This window comes from Artemia franciscana, chromosome 8 (assembly GCF_032884065.1).
Source record: "Artemia franciscana chromosome 8, ASM3288406v1, whole genome shotgun sequence".
Lineage (NCBI taxonomy): Eukaryota > Metazoa > Arthropoda > Branchiopoda > Anostraca > Artemiidae > Artemia > Artemia franciscana.
This window is the reverse complement of record NC_088870.1, coordinates 50,854,899-50,881,352: the sequence shown is the minus strand read 5'-3', so window position 1 is coordinate 50,881,352 and position 26,454 is coordinate 50,854,899. Positions and strand designations below refer to the sequence as shown.

At 35.8% G+C, this 26,454-nt stretch overlaps 1 protein-coding gene across 1 annotated transcript in view; it reads left to right on the top strand.

The window, feature by feature from the left end:
• LOC136030542 (ubiquitin carboxyl-terminal hydrolase 5-like) overlaps positions 1–26,454 on the top strand; it is a 133,418-nt gene that overhangs the window by 71,793 nt on the left and 35,171 nt on the right. Inside the window, exons 4-8 of the mRNA XM_065709592.1 lie at positions 9,231–9,331; positions 10,457–10,644; positions 11,232–11,377; positions 21,789–21,982; positions 25,681–25,764. Coding sequence (XP_065565664.1) covers positions 9,231–9,331; positions 10,457–10,644; positions 11,232–11,377; positions 21,789–21,982; positions 25,681–25,764 — 713 coding nt within the window. The remainder of the gene's footprint in view (positions 1–9,230; positions 9,332–10,456; positions 10,645–11,231; positions 11,378–21,788; positions 21,983–25,680; positions 25,765–26,454) is intronic.

Sequence of the window (26,454 nt, the reverse complement as noted above, 5' to 3'; positions counted from 1 at the left end):
AAGTTGTTAGTATGATGCCAAAAAATGCACGAATTTGACTTGGAGTTGACGTTTCGCACGCGCCATTGATGCAGTTATCCCAGTGTTGGTCATTCTCCAATAAATTCAGAGCTTGGCATGCACTACGGCAAGTGTCATGTATAGTACCGTTTACAGTTCTCAAATACTCAAAGTACGTCGGACCGGGTACATTCACCAAAAGCAGGCTTAGAAAGAAGCATTCATGTTGATTGGGGTGAACAGTGTAGAGTCTTCCTATCGTGGTATCTTTGAAGATGGTAGGTTGGCCGTCGACTGACTTACCCTTTTTTCGACGTTCAAATACTTTATTTTTAGTATTCCACGTGTATACGAAGGCACTTCAGCATACAGCAGTTTTTTTGCAAAAGAATCATTTTTGCATAGCGAAAAGAAAGCAGTTAACTTTGTATCAGTGGATTCAGGGCTCTTTGTTGCACGTTGGATTCTGAAAAATAAACACATTGACCATTCTGTAAATGTACCGCTAAGTGAACAACAGCTGGACTACGTTCATGTATCGGAAATAAAAGAATTCCCCAAACAGCTTCATTACTGCTTATGTATCTTCCAGCCTGATATTGTACGATTTCGTCGATATCTTTGATTTCGGACTGCAAGCCAAAAACTGCCATGTCACTGCCTTTGTTGACGTATTTGCATATGTATTTGATTGCCTTTACGGAGTTACAGTATTCAACGTTTTTGTGTGCATTAAATGTTTTTGATAATAATGGGGAATATGGAACAACTCACTGGTTATCTACTTCGATGGTGGTACCGTTACGCTTCTTTATTATTGCTGTTTTACCGCCATCTTCAGTAGATCTTCTTCTATATTGTAGGTAACCATCATTGCCAGTAATTGTGTTGGATACTAAAAGTCGAGGATATTGCTTTGTGCACCTTCCTTTGGCCATGCATGGTGAATTTTCGTTCAGTTCACCGCAAGGTCCATGTATCATAATTTTTACAACAATATCATATAACCCCTTATTGACATTTTCATCAGGTATTTCAGCGGAAACCACATCATCAATTTCGTTAGAAGTAATTTTATTATGTAGCCAGATTAGTATATGTGCGTGTGGCAAACCTCGTTTTTGCCATTCCACTGAGTACATCCAGCATTGCACTGACCCAAACACTTCAAGTTTTACTATGTAGTTTATCAGTGATTTCAACTTTTGCCGAAATACACGGGCCGTAATGTCATGTCTATGAACCGCCGATTGTCCTTGAAGTAAAAGCTGCTGTATCTCGTCCCAAGATTGATTACATTTAAATGTAATAAATAAATCTGGACGACCATAGAGACGAACATATGCAATAGCATCTTGAGCATATTCATGCATATGACGGGGACTGCCAGCATATGACGAAGGTAAAATCGTTAATCTTCCAACGTTTGTGGTATTACCGTCATTTACAGCTGCATCTCGCAAATGAATGTATTGTTCAGAGCGGAGCTTGGTCTGGTTCAGACGGATAAATAGCAAACGTTCTGATTTAATTTTTGCATACATATCAACGACGTATTGGTGAAACAATTGACGGCATTTTAAAATATAATTGTCTTCATCCTGCCGAATCATTAGTCTATACTAATAATAATGCATTGCACTGCATTTCTTATTCATTTCTTCGTTAGTGGCTGGATTTATCAATTTAATATTAAAGTGATAGCCGTCGGCTCCATCCCAAAAAATGATAGGATATTGTAGGGCATCGTAGCATCGATGAGTTTCAGCAATTCGTACCAACTGAGCGTTTCGCTTATGAAGAATAATATCTCGAGGTAAAAACTGACCACCGACCATAACGATTGCCACTTCGTCAATAGTTGGAGCATGATAGCTACGCACATGTTGGCCAGGAGGCGTTTTGTCAGCGGAAATAACAATTTTATGCGTATCAGTAGGCATCAAATCGATGGCTGTTTTGAACAGACGCACTAAATTATTATTTTCGTGGAGAAGATGTTGCAATTGGGAAACGATTGTCCTTTCAACGTTGGGAAAAATTTCGCAACGTGTATTTAATTCAGAATTTCTATCACTGATGAAGTACAATTGTAAAAATTTATGATTCTCGCCCGAGAATGGTAGAAGGGACTCTGCTCTATGATAAATTTGCCCTTTTACTTTGAACGTAGGCATAAATTGATCTGGATTTTCGATTTGGGCACCAAACGACGTCATTTGGAAACATGATTTATATTTTCTGATCTGCGATAAAAAAAACGCTTAGATTCTGACGTAGTTCCAGTAAGCAAAGTCTTCAATGGCTCTGGTGGTGCAGCCAATAGAGGAAGTTTCACTTTTCCTGAGGCGCAACACATTCCCATTGTTTCACCATTGAATTTCAAGGCCTTGCAATAGGGACAAATTTTAGACATAGTCCCGATTTGAACACATCAACTATAATCATCGACTGGGCTGTACCTGAATGCCAGGCGATAATTTTCAGGTTGCTCTTGTGATTTCTCGGCCTGTTTTCTTGCTGTTCTTGTGATTCCTCGGCACGCCTTCTTTTTTCACTTTTTCTTTTAGCTGCAAGTCTGGTTTCGCGTTGCTCTGGTAGTTCCTCGACACGCCTTCGTTGACGTAAATTGTACATTCCTAATCTAGCATTATTTCTTGAAGCCGCAAGCCTGTTTTCACGTTGCTCTTGTGATTCCTCGACACGTCTTCTTTTTTTACTTTCTCTTTCAGCAGCAAGTCTGGTTTCGCGTTGCTCTGGTAGTTCCTCGACACGCCTTCGTTGACGTAAATTGCACATTCCTAATCTGGCCCTTTCTCTTTGAACCGCAAGCCTGGTTTTGCTTTTTGGTAACATTCTATAACATTGACAGTTTGAAAAATCTCTACGTGCCAAGCTTGCTAAACCTCAACAATTTATAATAAACCTCAAATTTTAAGTATCTTTTTTAAGGTTTTCAAATCACATTAATGTCTTGTCAAAATATTTCGAAATATTTATGGAATTCCCAGTTTTTACATTTAAACCCTCAACACAAAAATACATACAACTTATTTTTATATATATACTAGCTGTTGGGGTGGCGCTTCGCGCCACCCCAACACCTAGTTGGTGGGGCGCTTCGCGCCCCCCAAGCCCCCCCGCGCGCGTAAGTCGTTACGCGCCATATTAGTTACGCGCCATTGTAGTTGTGTCCCTGTGTCCCATCTGTGAATAGAGATAGATATAAATATATGTTTTTAACTACGTAAAACATGCGAATATACAACATTCTTCGCTGTCCCATTGTCTGTGCATATAAATAGATTGTCAGGTTTACTGACTCTTGAACATGCAACATATAATTGTCCCTGTGTCCCGGTCGTCATTTGTGTCCCGGTGTCCTGGTCTGTAATTTCTATTCGAACAATCCCTGTGTCCCGGTCGTCATTTATATATCCTGCCTGTGCCCCCGGCGTCCCCATTGTAGTTGTGTCCCTGTGTCCCGGTCGTCATTTATATTCCCTGTGTCCCGGTCGTGATTTGTGTCCGGGTGTCCCAGTGTGTAATTTCTCTTTGAGGTTCCCGGTCGTCACTTATATTCCCTCTGTCTCGGTCGTCATTTGTGTCCCGGTCTGTAATTTCTCTTTGAGTGTTTTTTCTTTTTAGTTTTTTTTTTAGTTTTTTACCTTTTTTCTTTTTTCAGTTTTCTTTTTCTTCTTTATTTTTCAGCGTCACTATGAAGTACATATCGACGAACCTTTGTTTTTTTAACTTAAATCTGGTAGGCATTGATGACCTTATCCAAGTCAAAATCCCAAACCCAATAGGTTCTTCAGTCATTTTACAATTAAACATTTTTCCGTGAACAAATGTCTTAAATACCGTTAATGACGTCACCGTCAAAGCAAAAATGACGACAACTAATTTCATGACGTCAGCCGACACAGAAACATGACGTCACCTGATCCACAGACAGACAGACAGACAACTTATTTATATATATATAGATATAGAAGATATAATCTGGCTTAACAGACAAAGTGTAACAGACATAACACAGACAACTTATTTTTATATAGATAGATTTCTCGCACGATTTGGTTCCCTGGCTGTTTCTTCTGCCATTGTAGGATTTATACTAAATATTCTCTTTGAATAGCAAGCCTTATATACTTATAATGACTTCATATACAAACATACAAAATACATACATGACGTCATAATGCTCAATCCTTATAATGACGCCAGTTGTCAAACATACAAACAACTTATATTAGCTGTTAGCCAACACCTAGTTGGTGGGGGTGCTTCGCGCCCCCCAAGCTCCCCCGCGCGCGTAAGTCGTTACGCGCCATATTAGTTACGCGCCATTGTTGTTGTGTCCCTGTGTCCCACCTGTGAATATATATATATATATATATATATATATATATATATATATATATATATATATATATATATATATATATATATATATCAACTACGTAAAACTTGCGAATATACAACATTCTTGGCTGTCCCATTGTCTGTGCATATAAATAGATTGTCAGGTTTACCGACTCTTGAACATGCAATATATAATTGTCCATGGGAAAAACAATCTGTATTCAGATATATACCTCATTATTCTAATGATTGCCCTTGCTTTGTTGATGGTGGTTGCTAATCGAACTTTCCCTGTGTCCCCGTCGTCATTTATATATCCCCCTGTGCCTCCTGGCGTCCCCGTTGTTGTTTCCCGGTGTGCCGGTCGTCATTTGTGTCCCGGTGTTATTCCCTGTGTCCCGGTCGTCATTTTTGTTCCGGTTGTCATTTGTGCTCCGGTGTCCCGGTCTGTAATTTCTCTTTGAGTGTCCTGGTCGTCATTTATATTCCCTGTGTCTTGGTCGTCATTTGTGTCCCGGTGCTTTGTTGATGGTTATTGCTAATCAAACATTCCTTGTGTCCCGGTCGCTTCCTCTTTGAGTGTCCCGGTCGTCATTTATATCCCCTGTGTCCCGGTTGTCATTTGTGTCCCGATGTCACGGTCTTTAATTTCGTCAGTCGACAAACATGACGTCAGTCGACACACAAACATGGCGTTAGTCGACACACAAACATGACGTCACTCGACAGACACAAACAACTTATTTTTATAAATATAGATATAGATTTCTTATTGCTTCTGATAATTTCATTGACTCAGAACTGAAAAAAACACGTAAAGATGGAGCGAAAAAAACAAACAAACAATTCATTGACTCAGAACCGAATGTGAAAATGGAGCAGAACTAAAAAAAAAAAAAAAACATAAAACAAATAAACAAATTGACTTTCATTGACTCAGAACTGAAAAAAAAAAAAACATGTAAAGATGGAGCGAAATAAAAAAAAAAAAAATTCATTGACTCAGAACTGAATGTGAAAATGGAGCAGAACTAAAAAAAAACAAACAAAAAACAAATAAACAATTCATTGACTTGGAACTGAATGTAAAGATTGAAAAGCAATTTCATTGACTCCGACCTGAATGTAAAGATGGAGCAGAACGGAATGTAAAGATGGAAAAGCAATTTCATTGACTCTGAACTGAATGTAAAGATGGAACAGAACTAAAAAAAAACATGCAAAACATGTTTGGAAAGAGAAGAGACATGAGGCTCAAAATACCATAAAATCGCACGGAATTCCCTTATTGTATAATTCCCCTATTGAATCCTATCTTAAATATTGTCCTACAATTTACCTCAACACGTTTGCAGTTCTCTCACAAACCCTGCAGATAATCCAGGATAAGGCAGCAACATTGCTTGGCTCTTTTATCCCTCGCCCTTCAAAACTACAACCCATGAGAAACCCAAACCCTCTTTCATTTCTGGATATTCCTAACCTCAAACAACTAAAAGAACTACAAGTAGCGGCATAGTTTTTTGACATTAAATATCCAAAAAAAATTTGATAAGGCTGTTGCCAGGGTTCCCATTTTCTGTGTCCTTGTTTGCTACAATAAGCTTCATCTTCCTCTTTTTAAATCGGAAAGGCCTAGATTTTCAATAAGGTATCAGGTGCCCTATGCTGCGAATAAATTTAACATGGCTGAAGTAATTCATAAGAAGTATAAGCTTAAGAGTATAAGCTTATTCATAAGAAGTAATAAGCTCCAATAAGCTTCATGTTCCTCTTGTTAAATCAAAAAGACCTAGATTTTCATTAAGGTATCATATGCCCTATGCTGCGAATAAATTTAACCTGGCTGAAGTAATTCATAAGAAGCATAAGCTTATTCATAAGAAGTAATAAGCTCCAATAAGCTTCATCTTCCTCTTGTTAAATCAGAAAGGTCTAGATTTTCATTAAGGTATCAGATGCCCTATGCTGTGAATAAATTTAACCTGGCTGAAGTAATTCATAAGAAGCATAAGCTTATTCATAAGAAGTAATAAGCTCCAATAAGCTTCATCTTCCTCTTGTTAAATCAGAAAGGCCTAGATTTTCATTAAGATATCAGATGCCCTATGCTGCGAGTAAATTTAACCTGGCTGAAGTAATTCATAAGAATCGCTAATTAGTGAAAAAAAATTTTTCGAGGATTATTCCTTGTCAAGATGAGGGAACTCACGAATCTTAGATCCATCTTAAATCTTTGTTTAGCCTATACTCGCGCTGGAAAGGCCTCCGAAAAACGGAAGAACAGTTGCTAGATCTTTTCAAGAGGAATTGCGTGTGGTTTGTTTTGTGAACGACACCCAACTGACTGACAGTATCTCAAATAATAAGTTGTAGGAAAATGGAGTTCAATCCCGCTGTCTTGGTCTATAATGAGAGAAAGGATGAGATGGCTAGGACACCTTCTGCGAATGAGGGATGAAAGGTTGCCAAATATTGTCTTTGTCAACCAACCGTCTAGGGCCAAACGAAAAGGGGGTAGTCCCCGAATGGGGTCGGAGGATGCCATAAGGAAAGATTTAAGTGAAATGGGAACTTCTTGGGAGGATGAAAAGAGTGAGGCTTTGAATAGGTTAGAACAGAGAAGGAGCGTGTGTAGGACAGAAATGTCGCAAGAGATGCAAAACGATATCCTCCATGTATTCTGCACGATATCTGTATTTCAGCAGAAATGTTTGTCATTAGTAGAGGCCAAGAATGCGATTGAATCTACTTGACTCCTTCGTATCGACGGCTCAAAAAATAAATTATTGCCAAGTGACCTCACTGTCAACATTGGTGATACCATGATTAAACCCTGCCAACCACTCAATATAGTTTGCAGAATAGAATCCAACTGATGGAGGTTGAGGCCTCAAAAGTGCCTCCATGTCCCAACTGATTTTTTAGAGTTACACCACTGACCCCCATTCTAGGCTAGGGCTTAGGGTTTGGCAACACCAGGAACCGAACCAGTGTCCGGAGGGACATAGGATTTTAAGTCCTGTGTGCTTGCGAGGCGCTCATGCACCCTGTTCTTCCTATAGCAGCCACATTGAACGGCACACGGGTAGCTCTGGTACATCGCTTCTGCTCCTGTTTTCAGACACGATACGGATCACATTTTGCCGGAAAGAATCGTTTGAACTGTTTCCTCCTTGATTTTGTATACACTATTGCCACATCTTTCAACTGCTTGCTCTGGCTCCCTTTTGAAAATTTTCATGGTATTTGGAAAGAAAGTCATCCGAAGTTCATTCTATAGATATGCCACGTTCTTGTCCCCTTGTGGCATAAAAATAGAGACATTGAAAAGGTACTGCCTTATGGAATATACAGATATCTCATTTACAGATTTGCCACAGGGGGTAAATGCATGCTGTTATAGAAGCAATATCACAGAAACCAAATGTCCTCTTTGGTCCTACAGTCATACAGATTGAAACGCATACCAAGATTCAACTTTGACCATTGTTCAACATTCCTACATTTCTCCTAAGAAACTACCGATCAGGCGGGTGGGGGGGGGGGGGTACTGGCTCACTTTCGCTCTTCAATTCTACTAGTTGAAAGTTCTTATGTGATTGTGGTTCAAAAGGATGCAATGCGACTATCTTTTTACACAAAGTCTGGTTAGCAGGGAAGGGAGAAATGGGCTCACGGAGGGACATTTTATGATATGCTTTACGCGTTAATTTGTTTGTAATACTTGAGAAATTAATGCCTATTAAATATTTAATGATCAATTTATAGGTACTATAAATGTCCGTTATGATTATAGAGAAGATACACAAAGAAAATACTTTTATTGATTTGCTATATAAATCCATATTTTTTGGTCTTGACCTTATTTTTCATGTCATTATTTTACGTCCTTATTTTATTGACCTCTTTAAATCTTCCTGTTTCTGTACATCGAGGGGAATTTTTTAAAATGTATTACAGAGGAATTGTTTACGAATAGTCTTAAGGGTTGGAAACACGTAGATTTTTTCGGCGACGATTTGCAATGAAAACGGACTCGATTTTAGCTTGGACATTTTTGTAGATTTCGGTGCCGATATACAAAAATGGTGCCGAATATCATCGAAATCGTAAAAAAAAAATTCTCAATCGTGTCTTTTTCTTCAGCTGCAAAATTAAAAGAACTAAATAATAATAGTTTTAGTTAAATATTTGATAACAAAAGATCTTCATAATTTAATAATGAAAGAATTTAAAATTTAGTTGAAATTTTTTGAATAAAATTAAATTCAAAAATATTTAAAATTTTAATGATAAAAGAGCTTAAATATAATAATAAGAATTAAAAACTAAACAATAAGTTGAGATCAATCATGCAACTATTGATAACCTACACTTGACTAATGGTGTCCATGATGTTTAATTTTAAAAATCTCGCGCAAATGGCATTGTTTTTCTACTGGCATCATTGGCTCACTGAGCTGCTGAAATCGGTGCCCGAAAATAGCTACATGTTTAGCCCTTTAGGTACCCGTATGACTGACCATATATCCATCAATAAGCTGTATGAAAATTGTAGTTCGGTTTCACTTTTAGGGGTGTAATAAAAGAAAAGAAACTATTTAACAAATATTCGAAAAGAAAAGAAACCAATAAGCAGGCCGACTCCGAATGAAGTTGGGAAAAGTCACAGGGAAGGATTTAAAGGAAGTTGGATGTTCATAGGGAGGGGGTAGAGAGTGAAACTTTGAGTAGATTATAGCGGAGGAGGAGCTTGTGCCGCTATGTTGGTTTCTGGCGGCTTGGTGATGCATTGGGTTGTTAGCAGTAATAGTCAAGTGTTTTGTATTTATATTCATGGTATTTTATGTTTTTATCAGATTCAAGATGCCATTGTTGGCATATTGGCTGCAGAGACAGCATCCTTTAAAGCAGAAGTGGAAGCTACGGAGTGGAATGGAGAACAAAGGATTGTTTCAAAGTAAGACATTTAACTACGATTACGAAGCTTTTGTAAGTAATCTGATTGCACAAAATATCATTCTTTGCTTTCTAGTGATAACTGAAGATTTTATAGTAGTGCAGATAGAGATACCCACCCTTCTCCAAAAAAAGCTCTAAAAAAAAAAATTCTTGCCTTAAAACTTCATTTTCCACTATTTACGAAAGATTTTCTGAAAAATGAAACTGAGGCTTTCAAAGTTTTTTTTTTTATGAGAACAGCTTTTCTTTGTTTTCTATAAATTATATATTTTCTATAATTTCTATAATTATATATTTATAATTATATTATGTTATAATTATATATATGATTATATATATTTCCAGGAATTATATATTTTCTATAATTTCTTTGTTTTGTTTTCTATATAACTGAGCATTTTTCAGGGACTGAATCGCTCAATCGTGAACAAAATAGGAAAACAGCTCATCTTTCCATCAAACCTATGATATTTCCCCTCTGATGTTTGTGCAATTTTTTATCTGTTTTATTACTATATTAGCCTATTTAACTATGCATCCTTCAGCAAATGTAGCCTTGTTATTATTAGTTTTGATTCTGCAGATTTTGAGGCCTTTTCTTTCTGTGGTTAGCAATCCATTTGATTTTTTTTCAGTATATCTTTCCTCTCTGTTTCTTAACTGTAGAAAAGCAAAAATCCTTCATATATGAAAAATAGTCCTTTCCCCTGGGGCACTGAAACAACTGCAGGACAGAAATTGCTACGTCTAGTGCCTTTTGTAAACAGTATATTTTATAATACATAGCTGGATCTAAAAAGAACGATAGTAAAGAACGAATCCTTCATATAAAAAGACGAGTCCTTTGACCTGCGGCATTAAAATATCTGAAGCACTAAAATTACTACATCTAGTGCCTTTTGTAATTAATATAGTATATAACACATAGCTGGATCTACTAAAGAACGATAGTAAAGAATGAATCCTTCAAATGTGATACAGCCATAGAAGTTTCGTCATATTGAAACAGTTAAAAAAAAATCTTAGAAAAACGCAGTTTTAGATATAAATAGACCTAAGATGGGACCAGGGTACAAGGTGTTTTATTTTGATGTCATAGGTACTTTTAAATTCTTTTTTGTAGATATGCTCATGATTTGGTGCAGCTTGATAACGGTGTGAAGATACCACCTAGTGGGTGGCAGTGCGAAAAATGTGACTTGACAAACAATTTGTGGCTCAATTTAACTGATGGCAGTATTCTTTGTGGAAGAAAATTCTTTGATGGGTCTGGGGGCAACGGCCACGCTGTTGACTACTATTCACAAAAAGGTAACCAAAATATAATCAAAACAAGGTTTGTTTCTCTGATTTTGTCAGTTTTGTCTTCATATCTTCATTTTTCTTTATTCTCCCTATTGTCTGGGGCCATAAGGCCCCCTTTGGGAATGTCTAATTCTCGATTTTTGTTGTTGCAGATATGTTTCCAATTAACGAACTTGAATTTGAACATGTTTAACTATATTGACCATAAATTTATCTAAGTATCAGACGACACGTATGTGTTAGAGCTCTGAATGCACGTTGGAGGGTCGTGTCTCTAAATTGGTCTTAATTGTGACTTATAACTCTAATAACGACCCTTCATTTTTGGGTATAACTCGAATTAAACAAATAGCGCTAATGATTTGATGACTATAGGATGGCGTCGTTTCGTCTAATCACTTATAAGGAGACCACTGAAGAGAAATGCCTGATCTCTTCTATTCAGCATGTATCATCATTTCTCCCTTAGGGCAACCTAGTAAAGAACGAACTCTAGCCCATAGTAACCAAAAATTTAAAAACGTGTTTTGAAAAAAAGCTGGCTTGAATGCTTAGAATATAAGTTACTGAAATGCTTTGGTTCTATTTTGTAGGGTATCCTTTAGCTGTGAAGTTGGGTACGATAACTCCAGATGGCAAAGCCGACGTATACAGTTATCCTGAAGACGATATGGTCGAAGATCCATTCCTAGTGAAACATCTTAGTCATTTTGGTATCAACGTTTCAACTTTAGAAAAGGTTTAGTTTTTTTTTTCATAGAAACCAAATTGGTTTACACCCTTATAACCAGGCTTATTTAATGAACAAGTACCAAGTTTTAACTGTTTGGTGAAATATGATTCTGTTTTTGAGATTCTTGATCAGAGGTCCTTGGATAAGTCAAACAATATACTTTCAATCAAAGAATAATCTTCCACTATCAGGGCGCGAGAGGTCTCAGGCTCGAATCCTGGACCAACCCAATTTTTACAAAGTTTTAACCCTTTGGTGAAACATGATTCTTTTTTTTTTTAGATTCTTGATCAGAGGTCCTTGGACAGATCAAACAATATACTTTCAATCAAAGAATGATCTTCCACCACTTAGACTCTTATATTTCCCAGGGCCCTAAAATATGAAATTAAGATAAACATACAACTGTTACGATGAAGTTTTGGAATTTATGTCCGGATGTAAATTTTTAGTAATACCCAATTTAACGAATACAAACTAAAACTAATAATTGAGTCCTGGTAAGTGTTGATGTCAACACTTACCAGGGTTGCGACCAAAGTTACAGCAACAAACATGACAAAGTACTAATGGGTTTCGACCGAAACTTTGAGAGTTGCCAAGTTTTCGTCAGATAGAATAAGACGACGTAGCGTAGCGAGTGGGTACTTTGTGATTAGCACACATTTACTAATAGCTACGTGTTTCAAAATCCAACAAAACAAGAAAACTAAATAGTTGACTAAATTACAACAGTGTAATTAGTAAAAATTGCTATACTTTATACACCTTTAGACTACGCCCAATAGTTATCGAAAAAAAATTTTTAATTTAAGCATGGCTGCCTAGTAATTATGCGATTAGTATAAAATATATATGAAAAGACGAAATGACAAATAATTGTGCCGCCTTATTTATACTGATATCAATTTATAATTCACCTGTTCTTCGACTTGTCACTCTTTTTTTGTTGGGAGATGTAGAAGATAATCAAAAGAGGTATATAACAGTTTTTGCAGTTGTTGTTTGCGGAAATGCCATACAAAAGAAGTTACCCTTTTCTTAGTTGTATTTTATCTTGGGGGATGGGGGTCTTCTTCATGCAGTTATGCATAGGTTAAATGGTATTTTATGGATATTTGAATTTCGTGATCCAAACCTGTGATTTTTATAACTCAAATTATTAGTAAATAAAAAAAACGAATATAATTGCGTAATTGATGCTCGTGTCCGTGAGATGTGAGAAATGGAAGGAGACTGACCCACCCTCATTGAATGTAGAAGGTTGGGCAAAGGCTTTAAGAGGAGCGACTGCCTTTTCTGATCAGACTGTATCGTCGTACTGTTGATTAGTAGCGATGAATGAAGGTTGATTTAAGTGATGGAACATGTTCTCTGGCAACTCTGCCCTGCCGTTTTGAAGCTATATTTCTCAGTTTCTCTAATCCTAAGCCCTAATCCTCTAATCCTAAGCCCTGCCGTTTTGAAGCTACATTTCTCAGTTTCTCTAAACATAAGCCCTAATCCTCTAATCTCTAATCCTAAGCCCTGCCGTTTTGAAGCTACATTTCTCAGTTTCTCTAATCCTAAGCCCTAATCCTCTAATCCTCTAATCTCTAATCCTAAGCCCAGCCGTTTTGAAGCTACATTTCTCAGTTTCTCTTCATATTTGCTTTTATGTCTATAACTGTTGTGATGCCCTAAAAGAACCAACCCAGTTTTCATCAGTTTCTGTCTGCAGTGATTTTTTTGTTGTTGTTTTGAACCAAGCCTTGGAGAAGATGCTTTAATTAGCATAGATGCTATAAACTGATCAATTGCCTCTTCAATCTTATTTTCATGGAAGGCAGCTGTTGTTTTAGAGTTTTCATCGCTGAATCATCTCCAGGGCTTTACGGTAAATTGATTATCAAAACTCATCCCAGTTTGAACAGTGGCAACATTGAAATTCCCTCATGTTTTATAGGTATTTTAATATTTGCTTCTGCTACAACCACCCCATAGTCCCTCGCAAAGGGATAGCTTTCAACATCAAATTTGGGTGATCTGTCAAGAGTAGATCAAATTAGGGGAGTCTACAAGGACCTATATGTGTTTCAAGTTCTGCAAGGTGATCCATACCACAAGCAAAGGTTAGGTCAATCAGAGCCATTCCGTCAACATGAGTAGTCTGACTTCTCGACCATTGCCGTTAATGGACGTTGCATGAACATTTAATAAAGTCGTTGAAGATATTGAGAATTTTCGAAATCAGCTCCCTCAAAAAGAAAGAACTGATTCCCCAATTTGTCAAAAATGTGAGATGGTAAAGGAGACAAGATAGTATCTCTTAGAAGAAGATCTGGCCGCGATTATATATTACTACTACTACTGCTAATAACTCACTGCAGCACCAAGCCGCCTAAGGCCAACACAGCTACGCACGCTCTTCCTCCAACCTAATCTATTTAAAGCCTCCCTCTTTATACCCTCCCAGGAAGCTCCCATTTCCTTTAAATCTTTATTTATGACATCCTCCCAACCCAGACAAGGACGACCTGCTTTTCGTGTAGCCCCAGACGGTTGGCCAAAAAGGACAGTCTTCGGTAATCTGTCATCCTTCATCCGTAGAACGTGGCCTAGCCATCTCAACCTTTCTTTCATTATAGCCCCAGAAAGCGGGATTGAACCGCACTTTTCGTACAACCTACCGTTTGAAATACGATCAGTCAGCCGGGTACCCAGAACAATCCGTAGGCAATTTCTCTGGAAAACATCTAGTAAATTTTCATCTGCCTTTTAGAGTGCCCATGCTTCAGAGCCATATTTGACCACTGTCATCACTGTAGCTTCCAATATTCTAATCTTGGTTTGTAGACTTATCTTTCTATTCTTCCAAACTTTTTTTAACTGTGAAAAAACACCCTGAGCCTTAGCTATTCTACTTTTAACATCTTAACTGCTCTCACCATCTTTACTAATAATACTACCAAGGTAACTGAAGCTCCCAACCTGATCAATCTTTTCGTTACCTAATGTCACCTGTTCATCTTCACTTATTCCTAGCCTTAGTGACTTAGTCTTCTTAATATTAATTTTCAAGCCTATTTTAGCACCCTAAACTCGCAAAACCTCTAAAAATTCATTCATTTTGCTCACACTTTCATCTAATATGCTTAAATCACCAGCATAATCTAAGTCCAGGAGCGTTTTCCCTCCCCATTTGAATCCATGGTCTCCAATTGCCTTTCCTGTGCTCCTTAAGAGGAAGTCCATCAAAATGATCCATATAAAGGGAGATAGAGCACAACCCTGCTTAACTCCTGATTAAATACAAAACCAGTTGCTAACCTCATTTCCTACCTTAACCACAGCAGTATTATTCTCATACATAGCACAAATCACTTTAATGTATTTTTCTGGTATACCATATAACGATAAGACCTTTGTTAACGCTCTTCTATCAACAGAATCGAAAGCTTGCTCATAATCGGTAAAACTGAGGACCAAAGGTGTTTGACAACGAAGGGACTTCTCAATTATTAACCTAAGAGTGAAAACTTGGTCGACACATCCTCTACCTTTTCTAAAAACCGCATTGTTCTTCCCTTAAAACTTTGTCTACAGCATCTCTCAGTCTAAAAAGTATCATATTACTCAGTAATTTGCTACCTACTGAGACCAGACTAATGCCTCGATAATTCCGTCACTCACTCTTGTCACCTTTCTTATACAGTGGTTTAATTAAGGTTTTCCTAAAATCATTGGGCACTTCCCCTTTTTCAAAAATCATATTCATAATCTTCAGTAGCTTATTCCTAACCTCAGAGCCACCATATTTAAGAAACTCGGAGTTTATTTCATAAACCAGATTTTAGGCTGTATGACATCGTTAGGTAAGGTTATGTCAGACAGATGACAAACACATATGGTAATGATACTATATCTCGGGGTTTAAACACTACTCTCCTTACCATAACGATTTTTTTTTTTTTTTTTTTTTTTTTTTTTTTTTTTTTTTTTTTTTTTTTTTTTTGGTGCGGACTAATGGGACTTCATAGCCCGAGTCTTGGCTGAGTATTTTAAGTTCCCTCATAAGAATGAAAAATCATAATAGTGAAGGTTTTCCCACTTTGAATAATTCAGGCTGATTCAGGAAACTTTTCCCCTCTTAATTCCCGGGACTCGTTGCCCAGGACTCGGGGATCTTCAATGCGGGCTATAAACTCTTCCATTAATAAAACACTTGTTTGGAAGGTATATTTTCGCCATAAGGAATTCTTTATTGTTGAGACTTTAACCCTGAATTGACTGACAAGACATGGACATAATTATAAATACCAACTCAATCTAAAGTTAAGCATGTCTGTTTGAGTAATGGGATTTGAATCTTTCTGACAATGGTGGTAAGATTAAGGTTTATCTTAGTCACACACGTGCCAGAAACCTCATTTATCAGATTTCAGATGTCACCTAACTTAGATCTGAAACGTAAGGCAACTGTAAATGTGTCTATAAGAAGGGATGGTCCTTGGAAACGCAGCTAATTGTCACATCGATGCTCAGTTACAAACAATGAAGTGGAAAATTGCATCTGCCAAAAGTCATGCTATTATCCCACCCCTCTCGTGCCCTAAATACTATTTAGTACTTGTCTTTCTTGTTTGCAAATCGGTTTTTACTTTTGCTTTATTTAGGGCCCGAAACAAGAGAGCTGTCTTTGTCATAGGAAGGAATAGGTATATTAAAAAAAAACTGTCTATGGTATGCACTAGTCTTGCCATAACTGTACTGTAATCAATAGGCAATTGTTAGGAAATAAAAGAATATTTTTTATTTCAAATAGTTCAAAACAGAAAGAAGTAGATTTAGACTTTCCGTTGAAATCCTAATTTTAATAAATTAAAATTAAGAATGCTTTGAATTTTCCTAGCTCTGCCGGGTAAGGCTTCCCTGATTTTGACGCCAGTTTTAATTCTTAAAGTCGTTATCCGTCTTAAAGCAAAAAGAATTAAACTATGTTCTATTGACCTATCATAGGCAGCGCTGCCTAAGTAAAGAGCGATATGGGCACTTTTTTTTCTGTCTTTTTTTTAGACAAGGGTATTTTGTATCGAAGGATTTGGTGTAGAAACTTCGAAAAGGGTTCATTCGATTGGAAATTGAAAGAGCAGGTGCCCTTTTTAATAGTCGAAATTGATTGGAGAGGAACTAACCCTCCCTACCACGTCCAGCATTTCTCCAAACACATCCAATTAAAATTTTGAGATAGCCATTTTGTTCAGCATAGCTGAAAGGTCCGAAAATTATGTCTTGGAAGATGACAACCCATCCTCCCCACAGCCCTCGAGGCAAGGATTGTAAATTATGTCCTGGGAACATATTTGTTCTCAGGGCACAAGTTTTTATAGAAATGGTGATCGTATAAACTTCGGAGGGGGCTCATTGGACTCGTAATCAGAAGTTCTAGCATATTTTTTAAGATTCAATGGGATCCGAGGGTGGATACCCTTCCCCCGACACACACCTGATAGAAATTTTGAAATGGCTATTTGTTGTTGCAGGAACTTAGAGAAAGGCTGATTCAATTGGTAATTGAAAAGACTAGTGCCCTTTTTAAAAATCAAAAGTGATTGGAAAAACAAGCCATCCCCCACGCACGTAAATTCCCAAACACAGCTAATCAAAATTTTGAGGTAGATATTTGTTCTGCGCAGTTGAAAGGTCTGGAAATTATATCTTTGAAGATGAATCCCCCCTCCCTCACAACCCTCAGTGCAAGGGATGTAAGTTATGCCCCGAGGACATATAAGGCTTTTATTAAATAATTTATTAGACCACACTGCTTTTCCATTTACGAAAAATTAAGTAAAGAGAAAACGGGTTTTAATTTGACAAAGCAGTGAACAAAAAATAAAATATAAGAACTACACTTTAACTAAAGAATAAAAATACCCCGAATATTTCGGCCCCACGTCCGGGAGCCTTTCTCAACGGGAAAAAAAATTACAAACGACAAAAAAAAATTAAGACATAAAACAAAAAAACGACAATGTGAGTTGTTCTTATTTATTTATTGTATATATATTTTTTTCGTTGTGGTTTAGTTGTCGTGTTTTTTTGTGTGTTATGTCTTAATTTTTTTTTCGTTTGTAATTTTTTTTTCCGTTTAGAAAGGCTCCCGGACATGGGGCTGAAATATTCCGAGTATTTTTATTTTTTTGTTAAAGTATAGTTTTTATATTTAATTTTTTTCACTGCTTTATCAAATTAAGACCCGTTTTCTGTTTGCTTAATTTTTCGTCTAAGGCTTTAATGGAAAGGTTGGTCGTATAAACTCCAGAGGAGGTTCATCGGATTGGAAATTATATGATCTAGTGCCTTTTTATGGCACTTGGTATTAACCAAGTGACATATAGCAATCACAAATTCTGTCGGTCTGTCTGTCGGTCCCGGTTTTGTTACTTTAGGCACTTCCAGGTAAGCAAGGACGATGAAATTTGGCAGGCGTTTCAGGGACCAGGCCAGATTAAATTAGAAATAGTCGGTTTCCCGATTTAACCATTTGGGGGGGGGAGTGGGGGGCCCGTTAATTCGGAAAAAATTGAAAAATTGAAGTATTTTTAACTTACGAACGGTTGATCAGATCTTAATGAAATTTGATGTTTGGAAGGATATCTTGTCTCAGAGCTGTTATTTTGAATCCCGACCGGATCTGGTGACATTGGGGGGGGGGAACCTAAAATCTTGGAAAACACTTAGAGTGGAGGGATCGGGATGAAACTTGATGGGAAACGAAGCACAAGTCCTAGATACATGATTGACATAACCGAAACGGATCCGCCCTCTTTGGGGTAGTTGGGGGGGGGGGGGGTAGTTCTGAAAAATAAGAAAAAATGAGGTATTTTTAACTTACGAACGGGTGATCGGATCTCAATGAAATTTGATATTTAGAAGGATATCGGGTCTCAGAACTCTTATTTTAAATCCCGTCCGGATCTGGTGGCATTGGGGTGGGGGAACCTAAAGTCATGGAAAACGCTTAGATTGGAGGGATCGGGATGAAACTTGGTTGGAAAAATAAGCAGAAGTCTTAGATACGTGATTTACATAATTGTAAAGGATCCGCTCCTTTTTTGGAGGGGGGGGGGGTTAATTCTGGAAAATTAGAAAAAATGACGTATTTTTAACTTGCGAAGGAGTGATAGGATGTTCATGAAACTTATATTTAGAAGGGCCTCGTAACTTAGATCTCTTATTTTAAATCTCAACCGGATCCAGCGTCATTGGGGGGGGGGATTGGGGGGAACGGAAATCTTAGAAAATACTTAAAGCGGTGAGATCAGGATGAAACTGGATGGGAAGAATAAAAACCTGTCTAAGATACGTGACTGGCATAACCAGACCGGATCTTCTCTCTTTGGTGGAGTTTGGGGGGGGGGGTAATTTTGAAAATTGAGGTATTTGTAACTTACGAAAGAGTGACGAGATCTTAATGAAATTTGATATTTAGAAGGATCTTGTGCTTTAAAGCTCTAATGTTAAATTCCGACCAGATCCTGTGACATTTGGGGGAGTTGGAGGGGGAAACCGGATTTCTTGGAAAACGTGAAAATTGGGGTATTTTTATCTTACGAATAAGTGATCGGATCTTATTTGAAATTTGATATTTAGAAGAAATTCATGTCTCAGAGCTCTTATTTCAAATCCCGACCAGATCTTTTGACATTGGGGGGAGTTGGAGGGGGAAATCTTGGAAAACACTTGGAGTGGAGGAATCTGGATGAAGCTTGGTGGATAGAATAAGCAAATGTCCTTGATACGTGATTAACGTAACCGTACTGGATTCGCTCTCTTTGGGGGGAGGGGTTCAGTGATTTAGCGAGTTTGGTGCTTCTGGACGTGCTAGGCCGATGAAAATTGGTAGGCATGTCAGGGAGCTGCACAAATTGACTTGATAAAGTCGTTTTCCCAAATCCGGCCATCTGAGGGGCTAAAGGGAGAGGAAAATTAGAAAAAATTAGGTATTTATAACTCACGAGTGGGTGATCGGATCTTAATGAATTTTGATATTTAGAAGGATATCGTGACTCAGAGCTCTTATTTTAAATCCTGACCGGCATTAAGCCTCTGATTTTCCTTTTAAATCAATCTATTGATTCTTAGAATTTTCTCAGAGCTCATACCATATGAGCTCTTGGCTCTTAGCTCTTATTGCCTCGTCACAAGTGCCATATGAGCTCTTAGCCCTTGTTTTAGAGTCAAAGTGATCGGGGGACCACCCGATGCCTTCTCAAAATCAGAACATAATTTGTGCTTTACTGAAAACCAAATATGTTTTAAATGTTTTTACTTTTTTTACTTTCATAAATAAGAAACCATCCAAACTTTAAGGAATAAACATCGGTACATGTCAATTAGACTGACAATCCACGGTCATATGTTTTTTATTTCAGTAAAGCGCAAATTATGTTTTGGTCTTGAGAAGGCAAGGGGGTTATCAACCCTACTCATATTTATTTTCGCTCGTTTTAATGACTCGTCTATTTATTGTAATTTCTGTTAGTTTTGAGTTTCATTTATTTATTGTTAGTGATTTGTGGTATTTTTACGCTTGGAAGATTATTTGACTTTATTTCTGCTTATTTTTGGCTTAATAGAGCTCTTTACTTTTCTTTAAAAAACTTAATTTGTGCGAAAAGTTTTTTTTTAATTTAATGTTAAAATTATGCCTCTCTTCTCTGTATTTTCATAAAAAAGAATTATAACGGAAATAAAGAGCGACCTTTAAAGTGAACAAAAATTGTTGCTTCTCAGGTTTTGCAACTTATAAATCTAGCACAGACAAATTAAATCATGCTATTTCCCTATATTTCTAGAATTAAGTAAAAATAAGTAGTATGTGGCTTTTAGTCCAGTAGAGACAAAATAATCCTAACGAAAAGCCTACACTCACACTCACAGAGTGTGAATGTGAGAAGCAGGCCTACCCTCACAGAGTCCTTTTTTTCTAAGTCTAAAAATGCTACATACAGCCTACTCCTTCCCTTTGTATATTTTCTATATGCCATCTCGACATTATAACCTTCTCGACACCCTACCTATTCCTTCTTCAAAACATAATATTTTTCTAATTTTTCTACTAATCTAGAATTCACTATTCTTTCTAGTATTTTACTGGGACTCAGCACAAGGTTATTACAAATAGCCCTAGGTTTATGCGCAACATTTTGCTAGCTGTCTTATAACAAATGCGTGAAAAAACATTTTTGTCTGGTTCGAACTTATACGCAACATTGAAAATGAAGATTCGTAATAGGGTTTTGCTATTATGTGATTTTGCAAAAATGTGATCATTCGAGGTGGGACACCTCTAGTAAAAGGTTTTTAGCAATATTAAATTAAGTTACTTTGACTGAAAATAAAAGTTACTCTTTACAACCTAGTGTTAATTGTGAATTTTTTCATGAGGCGGTTTTGCTGGAATGTTAATTTGGTTCCATCCAGAATCAGAGAGACTTTTAGGTTGCCTGCCAACCTTCAGTGCCAGATAAACCCATACTTTATGTTAGTAGATCGTGTCTACCCGTCTGAGACTTATTGTCTTGTTATCTACCCGACTATTTATTATCTACCCAACGATTATTCTTATTATCTAACCGACGATTATTCTTATTATCTACCCGACTATTAGCCACAAGAAGGCTGCAATTCTTGTTGTCTTATTATCTACCCGACTATTTATTATCTACCCGACGATTATTCTTATTATCTACCCGACTATTAGCCACATGAAGGCTGCAATTCTTGTATGGGGACGAGGCGAAAATTTTTAAGATGTGGCATTTTAAACCGTTAGAGGTTTTTGACCATTGTAAACCTTTAAGGGGTTTGAACCATACAAAACGGACTGGCTATCTCGGAATTTTATTTCATTGGTATTTTGTTCCTTTGGGCGAAAATTGCTGTTTTCCGAAAGAAAAGGCAATTTGTTGCGGTGCCATTTCTTTTGTAACTTATAAAGTATTTGAATATTTAATTTCCGTGAAAATGATCCCTGTTATGATATGTTCTAAGACCTTTGTCTAGACACGATCGCCCCATGAAAAAAAGAAGAAAATCAGCTGGCCTACCCACAGTAAAATGCAAGAGGTGATGGAGGGGGGTTGTAAACCTCCATTCAAGGGTTATCTGCTATGAAAAATTAATTGTTTACCTCAGAATTTACTGTCTCTGGCTTTATGACCCTATTTCCCAAATTACTGTTAAATAAAATCTGAAAAAACACACTATTTCCATGTAAATTATAAGTAGGAAAAATTCGTCACAAGATAATTCCTTTAAAAGCTATTTTTTTTATTTTCGGTTATTATGGGCTACTGTTTGTCTTTCTTAGGACCCCGTACTCTTTGAGGTTGGCTTTTAACACCTTATTCTACACATTTTATACTATTTTTAGACTGAGAAATCTATGGCAGAACTTGAAGTTACACTAAACCAACGTTTTGGTGAATGGTCAACAATTCAAGAGTCAGGGGCTAAGCTGCAACCATTATACGGACCAGGATATACTGGACTGCAGAACTTAGGAAATTCCTGTTACATGAACTCAGTACTTCAAGTGTTTTTCTCAATTCCAGATTTTCAAAAAAAGCAAGTATCCATTTCTTTCTGTAGGTCTTTGCTTTAAATTGTCAGTTAAAGCGGAATGAAAATATATAAAAAACGGGTAAAATCTCCGGGTTAGTCGGATTTGAATTCCCCCTCCCCCTCCTTCTCCGAAGTTTTTCTCCTACTCGTAAATTTGTTGTAAAAACGTATGTAAAAAAAGACTATTATTTAAAAAAAAAGTCTAACCTAAAAATGAGAAGAAAAAAAACCTTAGCCCACTCTGAACATTTTTTTTTTATCTTACCCTCCCTCTCCCGAAAAAAGTCGGATAATGTCCTGGCTCATATAATAAGACAATGAGAAAAATTTGGACTAATAATAAAATTCTGTATATTTCAGCTTCACGTCCGTGTGCCTTGTGTTACTATTAGTAATTGAATTACCCTACTGGCCTTTGTTTAGATGTGAGATTTCTCGTTTTTCCCTTTGTTTTTATTTAGAGTATGTGTTTTTTCCTTTTTTTTCTCACGATTCTTTACATGTTTTGTTTAAGCAAGTATTTTAGTAGTAATTTTTCCCCGTTGATAAAGGCTTCTTGATGTGCATACAAGGAGGTGGAGAGCTCTCCCGCTGTGATGCTGGTATGAGGGATTCTCCCCCCCCCCTGCTCCAAAGGAAATTGAAAAATTACATTTTTGCAAACGCATTATCCAATAAGCACCCGAGGTTTGCCTAAATTCCCCAAGGTCAAGGAATAAACTTTGAATATTAGTGTTTAGAAAGCCGAACGTTGGGTCTTTTTTCGGTCTGAACTGTAACTGACAATGCTATTCGGATAAATGATGCAGCTATATAAATCACAGATAAGTAGCTAATAGGTTAATTGAAGCAAGCCTTTAAATAGTTATCGCTTTTCACTTTCTTCTATTCAATTTATCGAATTGTACATATACTTTATCTAAATTATCTTGTATATATTCAAGAAAATATTTATCGTAGCATCCAACAAATCAATTTTGCAGCCTAAACATGGGCTTAAGAAAATTCCCAGGGTTTATGATAATATGCATGGTTAGTACGCTTTTCGGACTATGATATTTAATGTATAAATATATGTATTTGTAAGTATATACATATACATATACATATATACATATATATATATATATATATATATATATATATATATATATATATATATATATATATATATATATATGTATATATATATATATGTATATATATATATATATATATATATATATATATATATATATATATATATATATATATATGTATATATATATATATATGTATATATATATATATATATAGCCGAGTCGGTTGGTGCGCTGGATTTGGGATTCTTTGTCTGAAAGGACGCGGGTTCGAATCCCAGTGTACCCAATTGTTCAGTTTGGGACGGGAGTCAGTGGCGTGACTCTGTAAGCTTAGCCAGAGTCGAACCAGCTTTAAATGGGTACCTGGAGAAATCTGGGGAAGGTAAACAGGAAGGGTGTGCGAAAGCACAGGATGGTTGGCCCCCAACCCCCCATTGCACTTCCTGGCTGAAGGGCCAAGAAACGGAGATCAGCACCGCCGGTAGGGACTGTAAAGTCTAATGCCGTATCCTTTACCTTTACCTTTATATATATATATATACATATATTTATATATATATATATATATAAATAAATATATTTATATATACATGTATATACACATTTATATATATATATATATATATATATATATATATATATATATATATATATATATATATATATATATATATATATATATATATATATATATATACATTTATATATACATTTATGTATATATATATATATATATATATATATATATATATATATATATATATATATATATATATATATATACATATATATATATATATATATATATATATATATATATATACATAAATGTATATATAAATGTATATATAAATATATATATATATATATATATATATATATATATATATATATATATATATATACATAAATGTATATATAAATGTATATATAAATATGTATATATATATATATATATATATATATATATATATATATATATATATATATATATATATATATATATATCATGAAAAGAGAAATATATATATAGAAATATATATATATATATATATATATATATATATATATATATATCATGAAAAGAGAAATCACCAATGCAACAGCACAAACACAAAAAAAAAAAAAAAAAAAAAAAAAAAAAAAAAAAAAAAAAAAAAAAAAAAAAAAAAAAAAAAAAAAAAAAGAGACAGAAGGAGAAAAGGAATACTGTTTTCCTAAATTAGTGATTAATATAGACCAGCACTTGAATGAGGCCTTAACCCTACTCATCTATACAATCACATAGGTCAAACAGCATAGCCATACACAATCAACCATAAAGAATAATCCATGGACAGGCAGCCATGTCGTCAATAAGTATAAGTCGTCATCTACCAAACAATAGAAAAAATAATAAAGACAAATATTTCAGAGGCAACAACCCAACACAAGGGCTCATCAGGAGAATACACTGGCCTATATAGGGTTTCGCCACTTTAAATTCTCTACCCAGCCAAGTGTTGTGGCTACCACAGAATATCCATGGCATCCCCTATATATATATATATATATATATATATATATATATATATATATATATATATATATATATATATATATATATATATATATATATATATAACTTTAGCACTTGTTTTTTTTTTTTCGTTGATCTTGGGTTTTGCGTCATATAATCGCAGGATTTTTTGCCTGACATCGTCTGGGCTAAGGCTTACAAAATCCTACCGGTTGAACTGAGAGGTAGGAGCTCCCTTGGTTCTTTTAAAAAGAGAATAAAAAATTATCTTGTTTTGAAATAGTTTAAATTGAATAAAGAATTTAAATACGTAAGAGATTTTAGCCATTATTGAAGCTTTTTTTGGTGTAGGAATTGGAGTGGTTCGCCCATGGATGAAAAGATGGGGACTTGTAAGGATGTTTTTGTTGTTAGGGGTCATGGCTGTATCGAGAAGTGGAGAGAGAGCCATACTGCGTATTTAGTTTTGAGGTGATAAGAGACTCAGCATGCATTTGTGCATAGAGACGAGAGACAATGTAGGTTATGACTGTTATATATATATATATATATATATATATATATATATATATATATATATATATATATATATATATATATATATATATATATATATATATATATATATTTATATTAATAAGCCCGAGTAAGCTGAACTGAGTCTTTAGTATCAGATAAGGATTGACACAGAGGTTTTGTCAAACTGAACCAGGAATGGAGACTTTAAGTTTAAGCCTCCTTCTACGAAAGTCCGAGATTTTGTTGCAGAATGTTTAAAAAGGTCATGTTATCATGTCTTTTAAAAGGATTTACGCATAAATGGTGATCAAAAACAAATCCAATCGGTGTTGCTCGCTATGATGTGCTACTATCAAAGAAATAACAACAAATTATAGAGTTAGAGAGTGAAACCGTGTACCTGGTGTAACCATGTACACATACATATTCCAGTGGCTTCCATTGCCTGAAAAACTGAATATACCTGGATATTTGGCTTATTTTCGATGCATTGGAGCGAATATTACTTCGTTGTGAGCTAATATCCTTTGAGTTTAATTTTTCTTTAAAAAGTAGGTATAAGATAGAAATTACTTTTTCAGGTACTTTGCAAATGGGATTAGTAGTGCAATGGACAATTTTCGCAATAGCACCATTGATCCAAGTGGGGACTTCAATGCTCAAACGTAAGTTTTCTTTTTGTTATTCAGATTCTCCTTTAATCAACCCCTTTTCGAGATGCTAAACAAAGATTTTGTTGTTGTAAGGTTTATTGTATGTATTTTTTAAAACATAAAACAAAGACAAATTAATTAAAAAAAAAGTTTTTCTAATGGAAGTAAAGAGCGAATTTTGAACTTAACATATATCCACAAAAATCTACAATACTAGCTCAAATAAACTAACGCATAATATTTCCTTGTATTAGAATTCTGTAAAGATAGCGTCTCACTAAAAACTCGGCTTGTTTAAGTTTTCAATACGCTGACAACTTTAGAACTTCTCTGTAGTTAAACCTACTTTTTGTGTCTATAGTAAAGCGCTTGTTTTATAACAAGCGCTTGACCATCTCCCTTATATTGGCCTTCAACTCGATACATATTGGAACCATGAAGAAGATAACGTTTTTTAAAGGAAATCCAACCATAATTATAAATATAATTTAACGGAATGGATCTTTGTTCAGTCAGGTGTAATTCAAGACTGTATTCTATCGCCGTTATTGTTCGCCATAAGGATAGATTGTGCTCTTGTTGAATCCAGTCTCAAGGGCAGTCTTAAGTTAAACCCGAAGAGAGAACTCAACTAAGGGTGACTCTGATGATATTGCTCTTTGTTGCTCGTAAATAATTTCTGAGACCACACTGGATAGGATA